This window comes from Hydractinia symbiolongicarpus, chromosome 5 (assembly GCF_029227915.1).
Source record: "Hydractinia symbiolongicarpus strain clone_291-10 chromosome 5, HSymV2.1, whole genome shotgun sequence".
In the NCBI taxonomy this organism is placed as follows: Eukaryota; Metazoa; Cnidaria; class Hydrozoa; order Anthoathecata; family Hydractiniidae; genus Hydractinia; species Hydractinia symbiolongicarpus.
The window spans coordinates 30,521,725-30,539,299 of NC_079879.1; the positions used below are offsets into that span (position 1 = coordinate 30,521,725).

The following is a 17,575-nucleotide window of genomic DNA, read 5'->3' on the forward strand; positions in this document are numbered from 1 at the left end:
AAAAAAGCGAAAAATGGTCCATTAAAGAGAGCTTCCGATGCAAAACATTCCCCCCTTTTAATTCGCCTATTGTTTGTTCTGTTTGTTTGTGTAACCAATGAAAAATGCTTGCTTGCTTGCCACAGGGTTCGACTCTTTGTACTACAAACTAAATATAACTCGCTAAAACAACATTAAAGCCGCACGTTGAAGTCTTCTCCTGCGTCTTAACTTCTCTCGATTTTTTTATAAACAAAATGGAAACAGAAATACGTTTTTTCTTCGTGATTCACAAATCCAGGTTCATACAATCAAACAACTTAGAAAGCATATTTAATAGTTTTATTTTTTTATTATGTGTTTTTTCGCATGCAATCAGACATTTTGACATTTTTTGTGATGTCAAAGGATATATATTGGGCTCTTACATGTTGACATAAAAAATATGAGAAGATAAATATAAATATATATTCGTTATTTTGAAAACCATCTAAATCTTTAGACAAAATCGGAAAAATGATATTCAAAAATATAGCGAGCGACAACCTCGTTCTTTACAATTTTGTTGACTTATCAATTTTTCTGAATCTGGTTGTTTAAAGGATCTTTTAACTAAAACCTTTTTTACCCATTTTTAACTAAATAAATCACTAAAACCCTGTGATGAAGTGGACCCTGGGAACAATAGCCAAATATTCCGGATGGGATTAAGTTTTGACATATGTGAATTTTTTTGTTTATTATTTTCGCCAAACCGGAGGGGCATGGTTAATGTTCTGTCAATCGGAGGAAGGCACATTTCCAACAAAAAATTATAACGCTCGACCAAATGTTGCGCAATGGTGAAAAAATTATTTTTGGTTGAGGTGAGTCACAGGAAAAATCAGGCCAATGAAATGGGAGTCTCCCTATTTTATACAATTTTAAGCATATTATTTCTTTTATATACATATTTTTTTATAACAAAATTTTTATAGGAACAAGGCCAAGAAAATGAATACAAATAGAAGAAATAGCAATGCTTTTATTTTACTCCTTTCCCCGCAAAAAAACAACAAACGCAGAAGAAAAAGAATTGAGATTTTCGCAGAATCCATTGTTTCGAAATATATGACCATGATCAATTGAAAATCATGCATATTCCCCTTGTTTTATGTATAAAAGTTTAGGGCTAATATGTGGAATAACCGCAGTCGATGTGCATAATTCCTAAATTATCATTCCGTAACATACTTAGGTTTTAAGTTGTAAAAAAATTGTAATGTACTGTAAAATTTATTTATGCATTGCATAAAATGCCAGAACATATTTACAACAACAATATCATTGTCACTTACATCAAAACAAAAGTCCACGTCTTTTGAGATCTAACCATATACCTCTCCTTAAGTTCTCTTATTTAAATACTCACCAAAGAATATGACTCAAATACCTATTGAACAATCTTTATTTTTGCGTGACAACATTGAGAGGTTTGGAATGAGCAAGAGAAGCATTTAGAGTACATTACTAATCCACCTGTACACAGAACAGCGTGAGAAAAAAGTTGTTGAAACTTTAATGAAAGCAAGAAATAGAAAATGTGGTAACAATTCAAATTAATCCGTAAGAAAATCAACAATTCATGTTTCAAGCCCTCTAATGCTATTATATGTCAATCCTATCTCACGTGTATTTTTTTCATTATATTTACTCTGGCTTGTATATACGTAAATTTGTTTAACGATTGGGAAGTGAAGAATGAGTGGTCGTAGCAGGATATTTAAAATATGCACGTACCCAGGGCTGAGTCATGTAGGATCATATCAGAAGTAATCGGCGTGCGTTTTAGCCAATCAAAATGCTTTATAAACAGCACCATAAACATTCTCACATATGCAACATAGTTGCCAGGGTAACATCAGCTCAGTTCCAACAAAAGATTTTCTATTAATTCGTTAATTACATAATTTTTAGTGAATAGTTAGTTCCAAGCAATATTTCAAAAAAATTGAGCCTGGATATTATTTTTTAAAAACTTAAAAAGAAAAAAGGAAGTCCAAACTGTCAAACTCACATTTCTCATACCAATATCTCGTTTTCATTCGGCCGCATTTTTTGCTTTAGCGCAATCTAGTACTCTGTGATGTTTGCTAACACCCATGAAGAGAGTTACAAGATAAGGAAAGGCCTTGCCACATAATGTTATAAAAAATAACAACTCCTTTTATAAAAAAATAACAAACTTTTTGCTTTTGTTTCTGTTGACAGTTATGGAAAAATGTCAACCATCGGGAAGAATTGAAGTTGTATACCACAATAAAAATAAATGAACAATGAGAAACCGTTATTTCATGTATTTTTAGGGAGATGTAGAAAGTATGAAATATGTGTATACGTAGAGAACGAACTGCTTTTTTGTATAGAAAACGAATAAAGTATCGTGGCTTATTCCTTTGACAGTGTGATGTCATAATAACAATGGCTATTATGATCTCGTTTTCCGGTGTTTCTTTCATTCACGGTGTTTGGTTATTGCGGAAATACTCTTTATAGTTTTTTTAAGTTAAATGTCATCACACAACAAAACACAATTCTACCAAATTTTCTGAAAGATTGGGTAGGAGACTGGCTTTTTAACAATAATTTAAGATTCTCTGCTTATGTTTCGTTCACTTTCTCTTTCAGGCTTACACACTTTATATTTTACAATATTTCAAGAGGTTTATATTTCAAGAAACAATGCACCGTCGCATATAACCTTTGATCTTACAACGCCCGCCTTATTGGCGGCAATTTTAATGTAGCGGCGTTATAAAGAACATGTGCGGCATTGATTCCAACTTGGCCGTCACTTTGCTCAAAATATACACAATTCATCACGACCAATATTGCTAAAGTATCAAAAATACAGTACACTCTTTCATCCTGGAAATTCTAGAACATTTTAAGAAGTATTTATAACCAATGTTTTCACTTCCTTAAATACCGAATATTTTTTTCGGCAAAACTATTTTCTTAAATGACTCTTCTTCCGTGTGTACTTTACACTTTCTATCGTGCTTTCTTAAAGAAACTTTCTGTTTTCTTGCACATTCGAGATAAAAAAAGTCTACTGTGATAAATAGGTAACGAGAATCGTAAATACTGCCCACTAAAGATGCATGAAGCTATTTCCATATCATATCCCAGATTAGTAAATGACTCCCAGAGTGGGAAGTCAAACTCGCAAACATCATATATATAAAAAAAAATGATAAAATTACCTTTCGATTTTCATCTTTTAAAAAACACCGCCATTTACTTACACTACAATCAAATACATTTCACATCTGGTGTGAGATGGAGGGGATATAAGAGAAATGATTTAAAGTTAAAGAATGTTGATATCTTATTACGAAGAAATCCGTTCAGGAAAAAAATACCTAATGTTTTTATTGGCAATGCAACTTTTCGAAATCTTTAATGACCCTTGTCAGTTTTTGTGTGTCGTTTACAACACCGCTTGTAGAATTGAATTGCAAGTGACAACTTCCCAGTTTGAGTGTCGCTGCCAGAAAAAAAATTAATTTTGAACAGTTAAGACAAGCACCTCGCTTACTAAGTTGCAAGGAGAGAAATCAAAGGAAGTCAATTATTCGTTTTTGTGCAACTAACTTAGCAGAGAATATTTAGAGAACTGTTTGAATTTCGCTACTGATTTTTCCAACCTAAGTCCAGTCTGTGAAATAGTGGCTCTGGTGCGAAACAAAGAATTTCAGTTACATCTGTTTTATTTCTGTCTGCTTCTGTAGTGATTCTAAATTATGCATCCAAACAAGATTTCTATTTTAGATGTCTATTTTACCCACTTGTGTTATTGTAGAGGGGAGGTCTTGCGTAGCGATATATCACAATTTTTTGGGTGGTACATGGAGCAGAAAATTAACCTACAATATGTTGTGCTATGAAACATTTTAAAGCATTAGTATATTTATCTCTTGAGCTGAATCCTTTTCCTTCAGCTATTAACCCCTTTTTATAATGGTCTTTTTTAGTATCAAATATTCTTGTGAGGGAGAGGCATTGTTTTTACCGCTCACTATTGTGAGTCGATTGAATTGGATGGTGCGTGAGGTTTGTTTGCTAAATACTTCCGATAATAATACCTTTTGTAATATTACCTATCCATCTAGATATTACCAACTCTCAAAATAAGATTATGGATAGTGGGTTACAACGCATCCACCCTACACATCAAGTATAAATAGGGTTATTCACACCTAATAATTATTGTGTTTTAAATTTAAAGTATATGCTTAATTTTCTGATGAATTTGAGAATCAATATGTTAATACCCATTAAGCCTACAGAAACAGGTATACATCGGATTTATTAACCTTTCCTGATGACTTTTGCTGCTCATTTTTGTAGTTTGTTTTCAAATATAACAAAAAAATTAACAAGCGTTGCCTAAAGCTACTAAATGAGGGTTAAGAAGCTTTTTCTATTGCCCTTTTAGTTGTGGTGCGGAACGGCACCTTTTACCCAAGAAGAAACACGTGGTGGCTTCCACTTTCCACAACCACGTGACCGGCTGAATGGTTTCATTGGTAACGAGACATATGTATGGCTTTCATTGTGTTTTTGAGTGTGTACAAAAACAAACACGCAAGAGCAAAAACAAACAAATTAGAAACGTCATTCAAAAAATAAATCTAAAAAAAATAAAAAGCTCTAAACAAACAAAATGGAGGTACTTACATTAAGGGTTTCAAGCAGACGTTATGATGAATGACAATTTGGAAAAAAAAGAAGTAAATGTACACGTTGTATCCTGTACTTAACATCACAAGCATCATTCCAACAGCGGAAAAACTTACTTCGGTTCAAATATATACAGAACATTTGATCTAGATTAAGAGACGTCAATGGAATCAATTCAGAAACACTTGAACGTAACAATGAAGAGATTAGTAAGCCATGCTTAAGTATAAATAAATGTAATACTTTAAAAGCACTATCGTGGTTGTTTTTTTTAGTGAAGAGATAAGCGAATGGGATATATATTATGTGTTAATGAATTTAATCTGATATGACGTCAAGCGTGACTGATAAGACTTTACAGTTAAGTTAATTTAGCATAAGTAGGACTAAATTTAGAATTCTTTTTATATAGAAGATCAGAGATTTAACCCTGCCTGTTTTTGTCTTTTGATAACGATTTTAATCCTGGTATGATTTTTTTGGAGGAAAATTGGTTTTCGGTGTACCGTTTGTAGAAACATGATCCCCCTCCTTCTTTTCTCGTAACCATTCTAAATTCTGGCGTAGATTAAATATCAAACTTAACAGTGTTGTGTTGTAGACAAAACGCGATAACAATATGTTTTTAAAATTTTTTTACTTTATTTTTAACAACGAATACACACATACTAGCTTTTGCATAATTTAAATAGAGACCGAAATTGCAACAAAATCCAATTTTTTTTTAGTTACAATATCTGAAGTTCTGAGAGGTCTAAGGTCTACAAATTTTTCAACATCAAGTTTAATAAAAAAGTACACTCTTAGCAAAATGGATTTATTAAAAAATGGCAAGAGAGGAAGTATGTTAGATTTTATTATTCCTAAAGAAAGAATGATTGTAACAGGTCGGCTTCTTTTGTGGTGCGTTCCAATAAACCGTTTTTATCAAGCCGTTATGATGCAAAATTATATTTGAAGCAGTGCTTGTTAAAGACTGTGCAATACTAATTAAAATTATTTAAACCAATGATGCAATGATATTGAATGACGAGAAAGATTTGACGTTAAAATCATATCACGACTTAAATACATGGATGACGAAAACCTGATTGTACGCCTTAAAAAAATGAAAAACACTTCAATGGTGTAGTATCATCATGTGAGCGGGAGAGTAAAATGAAAGTTTAAGTGGGCACATAAAGCTGTCATATCTTCAAATGATTAATTTTAAAAGTTTTTAATTTTATGGTACTCAGGAAGGATAACATCCAGGTATGGTTATTAAAAATAAAACTTTTCCTGGAGTTTCCCTCTTCCTTCCTAACGACTTTTAGGCATCCGTTTAACCTGATATAATGCCTGTTAACTACCGTTGATTGCTGGTCACTGCTGGTCACTGCACCAACCACATTGCTGGAACGAAGTGACACAGTTTTTTTTTACCTTATATTTGAATCCTGAACATTTTTGGGTCCATCCTAAATCCTATGTCCTTCAGTAGAATTTTGATTCGATATTATCCGGTTTATTATATTGAGTTGTAAGGTAGAAGTAAAATAAAGCTAAAAAATAATTATGTTGACGTAAAAAAACAATTGCGGAATTTAAATTTGCAAATAGGAGATCAAGAAATGCGTAGAACGCAGAATCAAAAATTGCATTGACAATATTCTTAAAAAAATCTAATGCTAAATTTATAGGATAATTATAAAGGTTAGTTCGTACGAAGGTTCGTACTATTTCAAGAATGCGAAACTCAAGTTTGCGAATACTAGACAAACTCGCAAAAATTAACCCTGCATTTTTTCTTTTTTATTTCTTCCCTAAAGGTACAAAAAGATAAAAAAGAAAAAAAAATCTAATAGTTATATAAAAAGGAGATTTTCAAAATAAAATAGAACTTACCGAACTAGTATCATATAGTATATGTAACTCATCAATCCTGTTAGACGCCGATAGGGAAAAATGTTTTTTCTATTAAAAATTTCTCGTAACATTATAAAAAGCGAAATGGTTGGATATAAATCATTTCCCCGTCACTTTAAGCTGCTACATTTCCTCAACACGAATTTTTAATTTGTCTGCCTAAACTTGCTTCAATTAACGAAAAGTATATTCCGGATTAATTTTGTTCCCTTAACTCTTCTCAATTGATACATCCAACAAAGATATAGACTAAGAAATAAGTACTTCATACCTTGCTAATGCCTCTCATCTGTTAGATGTTCCGTGACAAACCCTTCTTATATGAAAATAAGACAAAGAACACTATTGTCAACTTTTTGGCCCATCGTCAATAAGTGATATTGACATTAAACCAACAATGACACGTGTTCAGTGGTTGAAAATCATCCCAAAACTTCAACGCTCTTAATGCGTGCTTTGAGATGAAGAGCAATTATAACTCACCACTCTGGCACAGATACATTTCAATACAAAGAGCTCTCAGGAACGTCTTGAGAGAAAGAAACTGTATCATTTTACATTAACTATAGCTACTTCGAATGTCCAAGGGCAATTTATATGCTCTGTTTAAAAATAAACTACTTGCTTTTATTATTTCTTTAACCCACGCTCGATATTTCCACAACATCTCGTTTTGAAGTCGGTCCAATATCAACAAGTAAAATGTGTTGACGAAACAAATCAATCGTTCAACACTTTCTTTATCGTAACACATGAAACAATTCCAGGTGAAGTGGAACAGTAGCTTTTGAAGTGGCGACGAATTTTAGCGCTTATAAAAAGTTGGAGCCGTGCGAAAATATGGGTCGAGTGTTGTTTTAGCGACATAGCGAAGCGATTTAGCGACGTTACAACACAATTTTGCATTTTCATGATTATTTATTTTCTTGTAAAAAACTAAAATTACTAAGCCTATAACATAATATGCAAAATTTTGCACTGGCTTATAAATAATAATATTAATAAAACAAAATCGCCTAAACTATTTATCGGTTCAAACTTCAACAAACAACTACTTGGACAAATATTTATAACTGTAACTTTTTCCTCTCTATAAAATGACAAATATATAGAATGTTCCCCAAACAGAGATTAACGGTTCTGACCAAACCTCGTTCACACAAAGATACATGACGCCCTGTGTATTGATGTATTTGGGTTACATAAGACTAGTCCTTATCCCTCTCACAGCTTTGGCTCTGACACAAATAACAGACATTATAATAAAGATGACTATTTCTTTAGTATGGATGATCAAACAAATTGGTGACGAAAGCCCTTGTACTTGCTTCAGTTTTTTTACATTCCTTTTTAATTTATTTTCTTCGAATTCAAGTGTAAAAGTCGGATAATTTATCGTTTTTTTTAAAAAAGGGGTAACATAATTTGGGCAGAAAATTCAAATTTTTGAAATCACTGAACTCAAAATCACGAAAATTTTTCAAAGTAACCAGCTAGTATAACCATTGAATAGCAAAATTTAAAATTTGGATGATGTCTTGCGTAGAAAAATGATCAGATCTTATGCTTTTCACCCCTGCGTATAAAATGACCCCCAGAAATTTTGATTTTTGGATATTCCGTATTTGTCCATGCGTATTTTTCTCAGCCTATAAATTAGTCAAATAGGATAAGACATGAGTCTAGAATATATGTATGTTTCTACAATAACATACTTCAACATCATCCAATATACTTCTTTTGATTCTAAAGATTTATTATCATCCGAGACTACATATTTTTACTTTTGAAAATAAGCACATCTAGTTAAAATTCAAGTGTTCTCATAAAAAAACGTGTTCTTCCTCTAAAAGTTATTCCCACAAATAGATGTTTGTTCACATTCCGATGATCCGAGATTACATCTCTAAGAATATTTTTCCTCATTTAAACAGCTTAATTAATGAAAGGTGAGCCTATCAATAAAACACAAATTCGACCTGTCAGAACAAGAACCCGCTACCTTCCCTGAAATATTTTTTATGGGTTTCAAACAATTTTTCTGTGAATTACGAACCTTGGAGTGGCGCAATGAGCTCCCTGTGTCACTATGTGAACTAATCACATTTAAGAAATCAGAAAACAAAATTTACATTTCGTCAGCATATTTTCAGTAACCGCACGACTTGTCTACAGTTATTACCTTTACTTTTGTTGGTACGCTCGTAAATTCTTGTAATGTCAACATGTCAATGCGAGAAAGCGATTTTAAATTAAGCAGAAAATCTAAAAATAGTTAAGATAAGAAGAGAAATGAAAGAACATCTATTATTCCATGTTGCCGTCAGTTCCTCAATTCCTTAAGAATCCAGTTCCTCTATATTTAGAAATAATATAACGAACACATCACGTACCTGAAGGTAAACATGCACGCCCTTTTATAGGTTTGTTGCAATTGGTTTGTGTTAACAATGGTACTGATAATAACTTCTTAGTGTTCCACTTTAATTACAGGCGCCTGACAATCTGAATCAAGATGCAGTTGGTCACGTAAGGTGTCACGTTTTTTTCCACGTAAGGTGTCACGTTTTTTTCCACGTAAGGTGTCACGTTTTTTTCCACGTAAGGTGTCACGTTTTTTTCCACGTAAGGTGTCACGTTTTTTTCCACGTAAGGTGTCACGTTTTTGTAAAAAACATTACGGCTATTTTCCAGAATAATTTCGATGTTAATTTTAATTTTCAAAAATTGTTTGCACAATTAGAATAGCTTGTATGTACGTGTAATTTACTGCAGTTGCGCGATTAAAGAAAAACATGTCCATTCATTAGACTCACTAAGATTTGGGCATTTCCTGTTGTGATGTTTGAATCTGAAAGAAGAAGCCATATTGTGCAAGTTGTTAGCAAATTTTAGCATGTTATTAGTCGGAAGGATATTCCCCGCCACCAACGCTAGATATTCAAGATATTTCTCGCAAACATTTTAAACCTCTTATTTACTCACATTAACACACATAAAAACAACTCGCGAAGCACCACTTCTATTTCGGGCATCTCCCTCGCCTTTAAAATGAATAATTTCCGGCGCGTTATATTTCCAACAAAAGAAAAAACAATTTAACGGTCAGTGATTTTATTCATTTCTTGGCTGTTGTTGTATCGTAATTTGTTTGTGAAGGCAGTTCGCATGCTAAATTATAAGCATCGAGAGAACCTGTTCTTTGCGCTTGTGCAAGCGAGTTTTTGTGTTTGTGTAAGCAAGTCTAGATATATATGTAAATCAGCATGAATAAATCGAGACTAGAGTAACAAGCTGTAATATCTCATAAAACGACACGTTCGTTTTTAACTTCAATCTTAGTGCAATGAAGCAATTAGTTACCAAACAGCTGTCTCATACGCGTGCGCAGGAGCTAAAACAAAACATGAACCTACCAAGCACCTTTGATTCTTGTAGTCAAGCTAACACATTCACGATCTTAAGGAAAATGGTCACACATTATTATAAGCGAGACTGATAAAGGCTATATCTAATTAATAAGGAACGTCATGCGTTGAAAAAGAACACGTTTCGGTACATCCTGTGTAACCTTATAGAAACAGAAGAAGAGAAGTTGAGGTAATGTTTCCGCATTACTGTCAAAACTTTCAACAGTTTGTAAATAGATTGACAAGTGGACAATCACAACAACAGTAATCAACAATCAATTCCACATACAAGACAGTGATCGGAGCACAACCACACCATTTAAAATTAACCTTCAGCTCGTTGTCGGAACAAAAAAAAACGTAAGAGAGCAAAGTGCAGTAATTAGCTTTGTTTAGATTTCACTGATTTGACAGACTGGAGAGTGAGTTGATGAATTGGGTAGCTTGTGGTTAGGAAATGATTTCTGATTTCCCCTTACAGCTTTCTAACCACCATTAAAAATTAGACGACGAATCACGAAGATCTGGTTGAGCCTCACAGTTTAAAACCAATAACTTTTGAGGACTAGGTTATGACAAGTGCTCTACAAAGAGATTGAGTTAGCCTATCTAAAGATAGCCTGAACCATTTAGGTGTTTCCCTTTGCCAGTTAATATTTTTTTGGCCAAAAAAGGTATTTCAAATACAGGTTCGTATTCTAAGGGTTAAAGTGAAAAATGAATTAAACAATTTTCTTTCACCGAATAAAACACGCAAAATGCGAGATATTAAAAACATTTAGATGAAAGGACAGACAGCAACGCAAGTCAAACCTTTTCGACGGGTACTTCGAATATCACTGTAAAAAAAAACACAAAATTTCATTATCATATTTTTTTCTTTCTTAATTAATCAGTCTTAAATTACTATGTATTGTTTCATTGTCTTTCTCTTTGGTTGATGCGCCATGCACAGATCATTTGTTTATATAAGGAAGAATCCTCGTCATTTTGTGACAATCAGTGGACACACAATGTGCAGTAGATCTTACAATGAAAGAAACGTAAAGCCAGATTTCGATGATTGCCGCGTGTGGCCAGGGGCTATAAATAATTAAAAGCAAATTATTTACATGTGGAACTCAATCAGTGCGAAAGAAAAATTTTTCTCATAAGCTAACCACTATGCCTATAAAATCAGGACAAATAACATGCTACGACACTCTCTGACTTCCAAACGGCATTTACTTGGATAAGCATAGAAAAGCATCCACAAAGGAGAACCGTATTAAGCACCCGATATTTGCCTGCACGTTATCACGATTTTGTGATTATAAAAAAAAGGACATTCTCTGCTTTCCTATGAATATTTGCAGCTTGAACGGATTATAATAAACAGACAAAGAGAACAGGAAAACTAAAAGAAAAAAAAACGGTTTGCGTTCTGTGCGGTGGTTTGTGCAGAGTGTAGTGGTTGGTGCTTATACTACTCAATGGAAGTGTTTATTTGTTTACCTGCGTTTGTATCATCTTACAATACCACAAAAGTGCAAGTATTGCAGTTAAAACGCTCTTAAGTTCGTGAAAAAAAGGGTAGAAGCGAAACAATTACCGTCGATTTTCCCACGTAAAAATTTTGAATCGCGTTCAGTGGTTTGCACCATCAACTGCGTTGAGATGAAGGACTAAAACAAATAACAACAACAATTAAAAAAATAAATAAATATTGTAAAGCAGATGAAATATATTGCAGCAGGGAGTCTAGCATAACTCGAAAGTACATAAAGTGGTACTCGACGCCCTCGACGCAATCAAGCATTCAGTCTAACAGTTATATCAGATGTATTTGAGTTACACGGCACACAAGAAAAAACAAACAAAAAAACAAAAAAAACAACAACACAGTTATGTACATATTTATTTTTAAAAAAATAACCCCTTATCACTTAAATTATTTTGGTCTGACAGCTTTGTTCTGCTGATTGCCGCCAAACTAACATTAATACTTCAGTGACATTCAATTTTTGTTTCGCATCTCTTGATTCAGGTTTGATTAAAACCTTAAATAATTATTGCACTTTCATTACGCCTTTTTGGTGACATTTATTAAAGGATAAAACATGATAGGTTCTTTAAGTCTATACAATTCTTAGATACAGAAGTTACAGTTGTACCTGGCTTGCGCTTTAATATTTTTATTTAACATGTCAAAATGGTCAAATGGCGCGCGCACGTACTCCAGGAGAACAGTATTTAAAATTTGCTAGTGGCATTCTCTAGCGTTACCGCACAACAGCAACGGTGTAACCTGCAGTTTGGATTATTCGAAGTGTTTTTAATTGGAGAACTGTTGTAAAAAACACCTTTTTGAAATATAAAAGTATTAATTAATCCGAAAAATGTGATAATCTGACAAACAATGAAAAAAAGGAAAAAATACTGAATTAAAACTTTTGTATGGCGCCATTTACTCGGTTGTTTATCAAAAGCAATCGCGTGAATGCGATTACACCGTATGACTAATAGCATTTACAAACAAACAAAGTGCTTCAATGAAGTGTTTGAACCAGTGATCACATCCCGTAGCAAGGCGTGCTCATGCAAAAAACTAACAAATTTAATGCCGTGTTGTTGTCAACAGATGAAATCTACAACCAGCATTTACGTCATCGTCAATCCTACTAATTGCTAGATTTGCTGTTGTTTATATCGTCATTTTGAAATCAAATTATTCATCATGATAGTACTAAGTATCTGTCAATCATTCAATTATTTGTTTGTTTACGAGATACGTTTTTTTTCTTATAAGAAACAAGTTTATAACCAACACGAGGCTTAGATTATATGTGCTCGCAAAGGTTAAAATTTTCTGAATTTGAGAGCAGAATCATTTTTATAACAAAAGGAGGGTGGGTGGGTGTTTGGGTGGGGGCAGATTGCTAAACAACACTAAAATTTGAAATTTTCTGACCTGGATTTGTTCCATGACGTCATCACGCATTTCCTGTGCCATACGGTACCTAAAACAAAAAATTAATTTATTTAATGGAAGGTGTGGCCAGGACGTGGAATGTAGAAAAGGGAAGTGTAAACAGGAAGAGCGGAAAAAATATTTATGGCTCCCACTTAGCCAAGAAATTAATTTAGTGATAAGTCATGAAGAGAGAGTTTGAGAGTGCTTAGCCTCACAAACATACTTGAGTTGAATGTGTTCATGAAGAGGTCCTTGAAAAACTGTTCCATCGCCAAAAGCTAAATCACTTAACAGAACACTTTTCAAAACAAACAGGAATTTAAGACATCCAGAGCACGCATAAAATCTATTTCGAAATAAACCTTCGGACAAGGTCGAATTACAAAGAGGTTAGGCAATAGAGACAGATGACAGACTATTCGTTCTCTTACAAAAAAAGTTATTAACCCTATGATACTTTGGTGGGGAGGGCACAAAGTGCTCGCAGCAAATGTAATTTGTTTTGGATAACATTGTTGAAATTTGGTGACTTTTCCGTAATTTTATTACAGATTTAAGAAAAAAAAAAATGTGGGTGAAAAAATTCAATTTCCTGGAATTTCCTGCCTTTTTTGAATAAAGAGTCTGGAATGAGTTTGTACTAAGACGTTCTACAACTGCGCCAACTTGCATCACTTAAGCATAAGGGTCAGGATTTATGACCCGTGGGCACTTTGCGCTCCCCACCCCCAGGGTTAACTTTGAGATTTTTTTCACTTTATCATATAGGGAGGAGAACTGAAGTAATTGCATACTTACACGTCGTGTTCTTTTCGGTTATACATGAGAGCGTTTTGAAACATCAACATAATATCACGCTGAAATTCTGTCGTCGTATGGATGACCTAAACAGGACCAAAATCACCATAGTAACAAGAGTTAATAAATAATTTTTCCTCTCCACCCTTCGACTAATTCTGATCATCACCCCATTTAACATTTATTTCTTTTTTAGTTTTTTCAACTTCAAAATCATGTATTAACGGCGAAAACAGTGTATTATTATTATGTATTATTCGATTACGACGAAAAACAAGCTGGCTTACGGTTTTCTTTATTTTGACGACTCCCAGACCACTTTCCCCGTATATTCACTATTTTAAACGCCTTTTCACCCTTTTACCCTACATCATTCCTGTATATTTGACATCTAAAACTTTCTAAGATGTTTAAATCGTCCTGATTCAGTTTCCTTTCTCTTTTCTTTATTTAGAGAACAAAAAGGAACGTAATACTTACGCCAGTTTCAATATTTTTCTTGATCAACGACAAATCCATCGGTCTAAAAAATAATTTTTTCAAAAACATAATAAAGACAAATTAGAGACACGACCTTCGATTAAAATAATCAAGTGACATGATCACGTGGCATATACCTGAAAATAATGGACGAATAACCAGGAGCCTCTTCATCTGTGACTGAATGCAGAAAAACATTAGCGTATCTAAAATCAGCACGGTATATAAAACGAAACTGTGTTTCAGGTGGAAAACAAAACAGAGTAGCATTCGACAGTTTTACTAAACAGGTTGGAGAAAAGCTGTTCAGGTCTACAATTTCTTTATATTAGTGCCATCAAGCTAATGTCTCAAACCTTTGAGACGCGACATAAAGACTAAGCATTTTTTTAAAAAATTCCGCAGAAAATATAAAACATACAGTACAATATTTTTGATTTGAATTTTACAAAAAGAAAATAAAAGTATAAATTATAAATGTAATCCAATTGCAGAGATTAAGAAGAGAGTTTCTTAAATTTCACAGTGATTTTGTAATTAAATAAATTAAAGATGTTTTCGAATTACGCAAATTCGAATTAGAGAATTTGTATTTGGTAAACGATCGAATTATGAAGCTTTTCGAATTAAGGAGTTCCGAATTAGACAGATTGCATCAAGTAAACGATCCAATAAAATATTTCTTCAAATAACTTTATGAACTGACAAAATACAATATTTAGCTGTCAAATGGTTTCTTGATTGTTACAGTTTTCTCAGAAGTTTTTGTTAAGAAAAACCTCCCAAACTTATTTGCAGAACCTACAGATGCATAATACCATTCATCCAGAAAAACATACGTACTTATGGCTAGCCGCAGCCTTCCATACTAGCATGATACTCTTCCGCCATGCTCTTTGTTGTTGTGCTGTTTCTGGATCACAGTTGCTAAATCAAAAAATTTGTAGTTGCAACTAAAAAAAATGTTACTTGTGATAAAATTAACACAATTTTCTCATCATCGCATGGATAAAAGAGATATTATGGACATCTCAAGGACTAAACAATACAGTTTGCTATACCTTCCCGTGCTAAGAGCTGGACTGGCTGGTGATGGAATGGAGGGTGTTAATGGTGTTTTAACTTTCCGATCAATTGAATCATCCGTAGTGTCTAGTTCACTGTCCTTCAAGTCAGCTGATACATCAGGCTCCGCTTCTTCGCTTCGCTCTAAATCTTCTTCACTCTAACAAAATTTTAAAAAGATTTATATCGTTGCAAGGAAAGAAAATATACACTGAAAAGATATTTCACACACCTTATGTAAATTAAAAATGATTTAAAAATAGACAAAGCATGGCTAGGTCATATTTAAGTGTGCTATCACTTTATGGCACCTACCACAATGTCAACCTTCAGTGAACCTGATAAAGTTTTTTTTCTTCCACGTCCAGCTCGACCTAAAACATAAAAAATGTTGGCACACTAAGAATTTTTTAACTATTTAGTACAGTCAAATGTTTCACATACTTAAATGGATTTTTAGCAAGAGCAGTTCCACTACTTTCCAAAAAGTGTAGTTAGTTTTAAATACTACAAAATTAAAACAAATCACCTTTTTTCTTTTTGTTTTTGGGCGAGGTTGCTAGGGGTAACTCTAAGTGATCAGATACAGCTATTTGTTCAACTACTCTCTTTTTTGGAGGTGGTTCTTCTGGAGTGCTATCCACTGATACGGTATCGTTCTGAAAGTTTTACAATATATGATACTGTTACTCAATGACTGTAATTTTTATACTGGTTTTGGATCTGCATTTCAACGCATATTCGATTTGGAAGAATTTTAGATATCAGTATTATTCTATATTGTAATAATAGATTCCGAAGATGCATGTATTTGATGTATTTGCAAATTGAATTTTTGTTGTCACTAATAACATGGAATTTTTTTGTCCTTACAGGGGGGAATTTTTTAAAAAAGAAAGAAAATTAAATCAATTCTAAAAAATCACTACTTTTTAAGGTAAAGCATAAAAATAACAGTTCTATTTTAAAACTTTCAGGGTTGCTTTAAGTATAATGTTGTGTGAATGAAAACATGATAGCGCAGTTGTACTGACCTTTTTTTTTGCTGATTCATTCACTTCGATTGTCAAAGGTTCTACAAAGACAACAGAACGTTTACGTCAAACAATAGTGAAACAAATAAAAAACAAACCCAAGAATTATTAAAGATTTACCAGTTTTACTTGGAGTTCGACCCTTTTTAACCACTTCTTGTGTTTTAACATTGGTTTCTGCTTCTGCTTCCGGTTTTACCTCTTCTGTTTTGGAGATTGGTGGAGCTTCTTCCTGAGGTTCCTCTTTTATCGGTTCTTTTTTAACTGGCTCTTTTTTAACCGGCTCTTTTTTAACTGGCTCTTTTTTAATTGGCTCCTTTTTAAACAGTTCTTTTTCAACTAATTCTGTTTTAGCAAGTTCTTTTTTCTCTTCGGATTTTGTTTCAGACAATTTTCTTTTTGATGATTTGCTGTTTATGGGTTCGTTTAGAGGGGCAATTTTAGGCGTGGGGGTAACTTTGGTTTCTGGTGAAGGCTTTACTTCACTTTTAACATCTGCAGCCAAACTAGGAGAGACCTTAGAGTCTGTTTGCTTAACCTCAGCTTCTTTTTTTTTCGTTACCGACTTTGGTGTGTTTGTTTTTAATGGTGGTACTGACGTTTGCAACGTGACTGGTTTTATTTGTTCAGATTTGGATGGAGCTGTTTTTATAGGTTCGTTTAATGTACCTTTTGCCGGAACTGATTTTGCTGCAGCCTGCATGGAAAAGAATAAAGTACACAAAATATAAGTGATAATTAACTTAATTTAAAGCTATGTTGTTTAGTAAATAACATCAACAAAAAATTAGGTCAACAAAAAATATTAACAAACAGAAAGTAAGTTTTATTTTTACTAGGTAAAATTTTAGCGATAAAAATTTACCTGAGGCGTTGGCACCTTAACATTATTGCTAGGTACCGTTACAGATGGAGGTGCATTATTTGCTTCCAACAACTTTGAGAGCATAGGTGCAGTTCCAGGTCCCTTTGTATCCGCAGGTTGTGCTTTTTTATACGCTTCATATGACTCTTTTGTGACATGGTGAGGGTCTAAACAGACCACAAATTAACAGCAGGTATATAATACATAGATTTACCAAGTGAGCTAAGTGGATATTTAATATTCCAAAGAGTTAAACCAGTAACAAAAAATATTAATATTATTTACTTACTTTTAATAGGCTCCTAAAAAAAATAGAAATAATTTTTTTATATTTGATAAATGGTGAAATCAGAGTCAA

At 33.3% G+C, this 17,575-nt stretch overlaps 1 protein-coding gene across 1 annotated transcript; it reads right to left on the reverse strand.

Annotated features, from left to right (window-relative positions):
• Positions 1-10,901: 10,901 nt before the first annotated feature.
• On the reverse strand, positions 10,902-17,535 carry LOC130645875 (bromodomain-containing protein 8-like). The gene is made up of 13 exons (XM_057452001.1): positions 17,218-17,535; positions 16,473-17,049; positions 16,353-16,393; positions 15,848-15,977; positions 15,634-15,692; positions 15,315-15,478; positions 15,097-15,180; positions 14,391-14,459; positions 14,254-14,296; positions 13,774-13,859; positions 12,973-13,021; positions 11,614-11,686; positions 10,902-11,105 (listed from the first exon to the last, which is right to left on the reverse strand). Exons 1-13 carry the CDS (start codon positions 17,299-17,301, stop codon positions 11,050-11,052), a joined length of 1,515 nt encoding a protein of 504 aa, XP_057307984.1. The 5' UTR covers positions 17,302-17,535; the 3' UTR covers positions 10,902-11,049.
• Between the last annotated feature and the right edge of the window lie 40 nt (positions 17,536-17,575).